Raw genomic sequence first — 8,562 nt, 5'->3', positions numbered from 1 at the left:
GTATAAAAAATAAAATAATTTTTTTAAAACTCTACTACAAATTATCTTTTATTATGAGTTTTTTAATAAAAAAAAATCTAATTAGACAATGATATATATATTTAAAGAAAATAAATAATTTATATAAAATTCTACCACAAATTACTTATTTTATTTAGAATAAAACTCTATCACATTCTATAAGAATATATTTAAATAATTTTTATAAAACTCTAAAACAAATTAACAAAACTTTAATTTTTATAAAACTCTAAAACAAATTAACAAAACTTTAATTTTTATAAAACTCTAAAACAAATTAACAAAACTTTACCGCAAATTAAGTATTCACTACGACTCGCCTTTCCATATATATATATATATATATATGCGCGCGCGTGTGTGTCTATAAAAGATCGTATCTATATAAACTACTGTGGTACTAATAGTACAAAGTGGAGAAGTCGATTACTTTTATAGCTCTTCAATTGGCTGTTCTAAATTCTCCCACTCGGCGCTTTTGTTCAGCCCCCACAGAAACCCTAATTTACTTTTACACTGCACATATACGAATATATACGTATAATATATATATATATATATAAACACACATCACTGTGAAGTCTGCGCTTGAAGATTGCAGCAATGGAGGCTTCCCTAGGGCAAAATTACAAACAAAAGGAGTTCACTTTGGCCTCTGTATCTCAGCTGTCGGTGACTTCATCAACGTATTCTTTTTCGCCTGTTGTTGCTCGTTTCAGCAGTGATTCTGGCGTCCCTGAGCTTCAATTCCACCAAGAATCTGAGCCAGATGTTTCTATTAACGTTGATCTTCGTAATGCACAGGTTACCATTTCTCTTGAGGTTATACGATTTAAGTTTGCATATTGAATAGGGATGAATATCACTTATGCTTTTATCATTTTTACATTTAGAAATTGCTATGATTTTTTTTGAAAGGATGCTTATAATGCAATGCAATGCATTTGAGAGGGTTATTTCATTATTTACTTATTTATTAATTTATTTATTCATCTATTATTACAGTTTTTCAAGTTAAGCCCTGTTCAATCAGTATGCATATCAGAAGTTTCTGAAACCAGTAAGGAGGTATGAAATTCCCAGAGTTCGTCAGAGCTGATCGGTTCTCTCATCTAATATATGGAAAAAAATGAGTTTTTAATTTATCTTGCTTTGGCATTATAATGTTTTCTCTTTTTCTTTTATTTGTTTTACTTGCTTGAAAATATGGTACACTAGAATCCCTGGTATGAATATTATTCTCGGTATTTATCGAAGTCATACTTGAAAAGTTGATACACCTGTAAATAGTATTCACTATTTACAATTTGATTGGTATATATATATACATATATATGTAAATTATCTATTAGATGTATATTTCTGTTAATATCTTTATCTTTGAACCAGAAAACCTGTTCAAGAGGAATAACCATTCAATTTACAAAGGAGGAGCAAAGCAGGGCCTTCCATTGTGCGATTGAGCAATGGAAGAAGGAAGCTGTTGACGAAGGTGATTCTTTTTGTCTCTCTCATAATTCTTCCCGAAATTCATTGGTATATTATGCCACGTGAAGTTTTGTATATATGACTAGGTTTAAGCGTAGGGGTGACATCAACTGAAAAGAAAAAAAGAAGATTTAATCTTGCATGAAAAGAAAACGACCCAACTTGAAAAGGGAAGAACTAACATCAAAGGAACAACAGGTGAAGGACAAAGGAGATGCACAATTCAATTTCCTAATAATTAAATCATGTCTACATCTTTTGGCTTGCGAACAATTATATGTCACGTCCTCTCCATAAGTTCCAATTACCATCTCACTGTTCTGCCATCATTAAATAGTTTCCGCAACACACAAATCGCCCCAGAAACTAGCACTTAGACTAAATCACCAATCAATCTGACACTTATCATCTCTAGAGATATTAAATTTCAACTGCTCTACAACTCATTGAGGTTTTCATATTAAGCCAATTCCATCTCTATATATCTAAATTGGCAAATTTAAGCTGACTCAACGGCAACACCGTTATGTTTGACACTTCAACACTACAAACCAATCTTCAACAATTACTCACACTTAGTATTCTAACTGAAGTAGATAAGAACTAGCATACAAAGATGATCCCCTCAAATGTAATAAACTATGATTAATCAACAAAAAAATGACGGTACAGATCAGTTCTTACTTTGCAATGTCCTGTTTATCCTTGCCAAACTTCTCCATGGCAAAATCTATAAATCACAGCCATAACTGTTCTAGAAATAAGTGGCATCAAATTTATTCCTAGGCCAGAAATTAGCATAATTAAAGTATTCACTTGTATATTGTTAATTACCACCTCTACATCTTTGTAGAAGTTGTATTATCTGTTGTAGAATAGCTCAAAGGTCCCAGCACAATGGAGAAAGAGTAGAATACATGTGCATTTGCAGCGGTTGTCCACATATACAGATTTGTGCACACATCTTAAGTAGATGTTGTATAATGTCTCTAAATTTCCACCAATATGTTTGTTTGCTTAAAAATGTTAGAAGCTGTGTTTCTCTGTTTTGTGAAGATGTTTTTTTCTGCACTGGTTCTTCAGATCTTTTGCAGCTAGCATCTTTTATATTAAAAACATGGGTTTACAACCACCTGAAATAAGGTTTTGACTCAAAAGCAGATGCTCATTATAGTGTGAAGGATCTAACTGTTTGTTATTTTCCCTTTCAGGATCTCGTCTTCAAAATGGAACACTATTACCTTCTAAAAGCAAGTTTGACAACAAGATAGAGGCATCTTCTGCTAAAATGTATTTCCATTATTATGGACAGCTGCTACATCAGCAAAATATGTTGCAGGATTATGTGAGGACAGGTTATATCACCAAGCTGTAATTTTTTGCTCCCTTTCAAAATTATAAGTATTTAATCTCCAGTTTCATAGTCAAATGTTCATCTAACCCAGAATGTTAAAATTCTTTGTTAAAGGATGATGTGCTCCATTGTGCTGCTAAAATGTATTTTATCTTGGCAAGCTTTTTCCTTGTATTCAAACTTGTAAAGATGAGTACATCTTAGTTGAGCATTAATGGCGTCCACTAGTGAAGTGTCACTTGACATTGTAAATGTGCTTGTTTCAGGAAGCTATTATGCTGCAGTCATTGAGAATCGTGCAGATTTTATTGGTCGTGTGGTGGTTGATGTTGGTGCTGGTAGCGGTATTTTGTCACTATTTGCTGCTCAGGTTTCCTTAGCCTTTTTTATCAACAATGTTTATTACGCATTGCGTGATTTACATGCAATTTCTGTGTTTGTGCATGGCAACATAAAAGGGCACAAACATTTTTGTGGGGTGTCTTGTGGAGTGATGTCCTGTTCTCTCTCTCTCTCTCTCTCTCTTTCTCTTTCTTGGATTAGGCTGGTGCAAAACATGTTTATGCCGTGGAAGCATCTGAAATGGCAGAATATGCCCGCAAACTTATTGCAGGAAACCCATCACTTGGTCAAAGAATTACGGTATTTTTTATTGTTTATTTTGTTTTGTTACATATTTTTTCCTACTTGCTATTTTGATTATTGGACCGTTATCACAATTTTTTTGGGGATTTATATAATCAAAATTATAGGTAATCAAGGGTAAAGTTGAAGAAGTTGAATTGCCTGAGAAAGCAGATATTTTAATTTCTGAGCCAATGGGTAAGCTTATTGTATTCTTTTGTTTTTCTAGTAAACAAACAATTTCTATCATACTAAACATCTATGGCCATGCTTTTTTTTTTTTTTTTTTCATGGTAATTGTTGAACTTTAGCTAGTTAAATGTTCCTTTATGCCCTCGAGGGGTTGTTGTTGAGTAATTAACTTTAGCTTTGATAGGTTTTCATAGACTGATGAAATTGAGTTGTTAGTTAGATAGTTTACCTTAGTCAAAGGGTAAAAATTGGAAGCTAAAGCTGCATCCAAGGGCAAAATGAACGCTAGCTTGGACAACTAGTCATGGAGAGAAGAAGCGGATCGCGTGAAGAGCGGATCTGTTGGTTGACATTGGCTAAGACTCGAGTGGAGAGTTTTGCATAAGTTTGAGGATTTTGCATAAAAATTGTGTCTTCATCTTGTTTAATCACAATGAATGGATTGATTTACTTGCTTTTAGCTAGTGAAATTTTGAATTTCCGGTATATTGTTCCAATTCTGAAAAAAGTAGTTAAAATTAGTTGTTCAAACAATTAAGATCTATTCACCCCCCTTTTCACTTCCCCAAATTTGATATAAGGACATCTTGTCCTATACCCAAATATGGTGCTTGATTTGGGTAACAAATCTCATTGCAACAGACTAACAACCATTATCGTATGCCAGATTGGAAAATATTGCAATGACTAATAATTAACTAAGGTAAAACCATTAGAATTTATTTCAATCTCTCAGAAAATAATACATCAAAGCCCTTTTAAAATCCTCAAAACATAGAAGAAAAAAATAAATTCAAATCACCAATTTATGCTCTCAATATCTCGACAACCTTCAAACTTTAATTACTTGAGATATTGGAAAAAAGGACGGGGGTGAGCTTACAACTTAGCAATTAACAGCCCAACCATGCAACGATATATATAAGTGTACGTAAACACCCCATGGAAAGATCAATAATCACTCTCCCAACCAATATATTTTTCATCTTTTTTTTTTTTTTTTTTCCCGATAAGTAAAGTTTTATTAAAAGCACCTAAGAGGGAAGTGCACCGGAGAAGCTCACGCGTTTAACCATTGAACCAGGCAACGGCTCTCAAAAGATTTGTTGAGTTGGAGATGCGGGGTATTGAACTCCATCCTCTCCATGCAATGTGAGCGCTCTAATATTTTCATCACTCTCTTTCTTAATAAGTTTTTATAAATTCTTCTTGCATGCTTTGTGCCTAATTCAGAATAAAGATTATTGTATGCTCAGCTTCCTCACTACTATTTTTAATTCCTTCGCATGTATGTATTAAATAATGAATCAATCATATCTAGGTTTATTGCCCTTTATTGTTGGATGTATAGTGCTTGTTCTTTTTGGAAGAGATTTAGTTTATATTGGGTGATGCATCCATTTCTAAGAGATTTCTGTTCTCAGTTGATTATTTGCAAGACTATGGAATACTTAAATGTCTCTTGATAGTGTTTTAACGCATCAGATTTTGGTTGGATGCCTGGTGTGATGATAGATCCCTTGCTCATCGATTCCCTAGATTGTTCAGGTTGGTGGTTGACAAACATTGCACAGTGTGCGAATGTTTGATGACAATGCGGTGACATGGGATTTCTAATTTGTTGGATCGTTTAGGACTGGGAGCTAGAATAGGGTTAAAGCCTTCTTTGGCTTGTTATACCTGTAGGCTTTGGATATGAAGGGTGATGATGTGTGGTGTTGGATGGGAGTTGGGCACAGTGGGTTTGCAGTAAAATTATTGTTCTACCAGGTTCTGTAAGGTGATTCTAAGATTGCATTTCCATGGAAAGAGGTATGGAGGAGAAAAGCCCCTCTTAAGGTGGCTTTCTTTGAGTGGTCAATGGCGTTGGGGGGAATATTGGCCATGGAAAATCTAGAAAAGAGGCATCAAATTGTTGTTGCATTGATAGAGGGGTGAAGAGACTGTCAATCATTGCATATTGCATTGCCTAATTGCGAGAGACACTTGATCTATGCTTTTGGTTATTTTTGGAATGCAATGAGTGGCTTTGGCTAATGCTTTGGAACCTCTTAAGTCTTGGAGGGGTTGTGGGAAGGCAAGTTAGAGATGTTTGGAGGACAAGCTAGAGACGCTTGGAAGGCAAGCCTGTTATGCATTTGGTGGGGTATGTGGAAGTGGAAAAATTTGAGATCCTTTGAGGTTGACAGGTTGTGGAAGCACCCCGATTTGGGTGATAAAGCACACTATTTTGAGTTTTTTATTCATTGGGTAAAAGGTGACTTATGTATATTGATTATGTTAATTTTTTGGATAGTGTGAGGGTACAAGGCTTCTTCTGTATGTTTTTTGCATGGGTGCACTCCACTTTGAACGCTTTTAATGAAATATGACTTGTCAAAAAAAAAAAAAAAGGTTTTGGCCCACACGAAAATAAAGAACCAAGCAGTTTTTTGAAGTACTATATTGGGCGTGGAGCTGGTTGAATTGAGAATTGTTTCAGAAGGGACATCTGGTTGTTTGTGTAGATCCTTGTTGAGCGGTGCCCGTGTATGGTTTTTTAAAGTGCTTGGACCTCATTGGGTTCTCTTTAACTTTTGGGGCTTTCTTGTTATTTTGTTATCTATATAAATAATTGGAAACTGAATTATTGGGTATATGGTATCGTATCTTACTACCAACACTGCCATACTGATACCTTTGTCTTGGCTCAGGTAGTCTAACCATATTTCCTCTGTTTTCTGTATGACCTCATATGGTATTCGTGCATCATGTCAAAAAACTCTTTTTGGATATATATGTTTTTTCATCGTTGTTGAAAAATTTCCTGCTAATTTGCTCATTATATGTTAATTGAGGTGTCTTTCTATTCTATGATCTTGTCTCCTCCTTGTTACTCTTTTGGTTTATAAGAACAACTCTCTTCCTTGTAGAAACTTTAGTGCTTGATGTTGTAGCTAAAGGTGTTAGATTGCACTGAAGCAAGTTTGATTTATCACATTTCTCCTCTTTGCAGGAACCTTGTTAATCAATGAGAGAATGCTGGAGTCCTATGTAATTGCAAGAGATCGGTTTCTTGTTCCTAATGGAAAAATGTTTCCTACGGTTGGAAGGTGATTGTACTTGTAATGCCTTTCTCCCCCTTAATAATTTCATAGTTTTCACTCTTAATCATTCTAGCTTTAACTAAAACTGTTATGATCATGCCTTAGATTGCCGTTATTTTTTGCAGCACTCAAAAATTGATTTATGAATGATGCTTCTAAGTAATTCGGAGAATTCAAAATCATACTTTCATCTTAATGTTCTTTATGCTGTTTGTTTGCCAAAGTGCTGCTGTATATGGTTTCATATTTCATCTTTGGTTCTAGTATACTGCTATGTCACTTCTGAGTATAAGTTTTTCCTGTATTGTACTATGAAACACACAAACTTCTTAGGAGGAACCATATCCATCTCCAAAATTTTGTTGAATACAAAACTTTTCCAGACGTAGATGGAAACTTGTTGGATACCATGCATACATGTCTTAAGTTTTTATTTTTACTTACGTATTTTTCTAGTATACATGGTCAAATTATTTCATGCATAATCTGAACACTTTTTACCAAGGGTCATAAGGCTCGTCACCCAGAGTGTTCTGTGAATCGAGATTGATGGGAGGGATAGATTAGATACAGACCTAACATTTTACATTATTTGCACAAAGTGACCACTCTCAAGATTTGAACCCACTTTCTCTTGCTTACAGTTGAGGATATTATTACTGTACCAAGAAATGACCCTATCTGAGCACTTTTTAGTATACAAAATAAATATTGTTTTAAATAGGAGATGGTATATTGACAAGGGATGTAGCCTAGTGGTACTTCCTCACCTTCCAAAAGTATAAGGTCAGGGTTCAAGTAGGGGAAAAAAATATACCGAAGTAATAGTGTACACCAAAAATTATTTATATGATATTTGTTGACTTTGTCTTCCAGTGTGATGCAATTGTTGATATAAAAGTTAAAAAAGAATATTAATTACAATTATACAATTCTATATTTGTCTATATGTAATTCATATAAAAAAATATCTTTATATTGCAATGTCCTCTGCATTTCCATATCCTACTTTTTCTGAATTTGTTTTGTCAATAGATCCATGTCATATAATGTGGTATTGTGTTTGTGTCTCGTGTTTTCATTTCTTAGATTTAATCGTATGCTTAGGTTGTTTGTTTACAAGAAACCAAGTTTGATTCTATGTTGGATAGGGTGGTGAGGAGTCTTTGGGGTGGAGGATTTGTCGAGTGGGAAGCGCTGGATGTCGTGGGCACTTTGGGGGGGTGGTGTTCTTGTTATGTGGGACAGGAGATGGGTGTCAAGGGTGGGTGTATGGAGGGGGAGATTCTCCATCTCTTGTGTCATTGTTATGGATGAGGATGGTTTTAGGTGGACCTTTTCCAGTGTGTATGGTCTTGTGGATGATGAGGAGAGACACATCCTTTGGCACGAACGCAGTTCTGTGAAGGATTTGTGGGCCCTTCCGTGGTGTGTCAGTGGGGATTTTAATGCAGTCAGATCCCCCTTGGAGAGATCTACTGGAGGAAGATGGTCTTCTGATATGGAGCACTTTTTCAGAGTTCATTGATAGCCATCATCTCATTGATAATCCCATGGAGGGTGTGTCATTCACTTGGTCTAGTGGTAGGGAGTATGGTACTCTCCACGGCTTGGTAGAGAACAGTGGCATCAGCCTTTTAAAGTATTTAAAAGGCGTGGCAAGAAGGATTCTAGAGCTCAAACCTTTATATTTGGCACATGCTAGACGATGGGGTCCACTTGGAGTCTTGCATAATTAGGGGGTTTGGTCAAATTGCATTAGTTTAGTAATTGCATTAATTATGGTGAATTTGCATC

At 35.1% G+C, this 8,562-nt stretch overlaps 1 protein-coding gene across 1 annotated transcript in view; it reads left to right on the top strand.

The window, feature by feature from the left end:
- Positions 1 to 428: 428 nt before the first annotated feature.
- Positions 429 to 8,562, top strand: part of LOC132294331 (probable histone-arginine methyltransferase 1.3) — a 54,162-nt gene continuing 46,028 nt past the window's right edge. Inside the window, exons 1-8 of the mRNA XM_059792151.1 lie at positions 429 to 825; positions 1,027 to 1,089; positions 1,411 to 1,513; positions 2,721 to 2,864; positions 3,130 to 3,233; positions 3,407 to 3,505; positions 3,616 to 3,685; positions 6,675 to 6,771. Coding sequence (XP_059648134.1) covers positions 625 to 825; positions 1,027 to 1,089; positions 1,411 to 1,513; positions 2,721 to 2,864; positions 3,130 to 3,233; positions 3,407 to 3,505; positions 3,616 to 3,685; positions 6,675 to 6,771 — 881 coding nt within the window. The 5' untranslated portion in view covers positions 429 to 624. The remainder of the gene's footprint in view (positions 826 to 1,026; positions 1,090 to 1,410; positions 1,514 to 2,720; positions 2,865 to 3,129; positions 3,234 to 3,406; positions 3,506 to 3,615; positions 3,686 to 6,674; positions 6,772 to 8,562) is intronic.

The sequence above is a fragment of the Cornus florida genome, unplaced genomic scaffold (genome assembly GCF_030987335.1).
Source record: "Cornus florida cultivar Cherokee Brave unplaced genomic scaffold, ASM3098733v1 CherokeeBrave_3.0.0_Hap2_Chr01, whole genome shotgun sequence".
Lineage (NCBI taxonomy): Eukaryota > Viridiplantae > Streptophyta > Magnoliopsida > Cornales > Cornaceae > Cornus > Cornus florida.
This window is presented reverse-complemented; position numbering and strand designations above follow the sequence as displayed.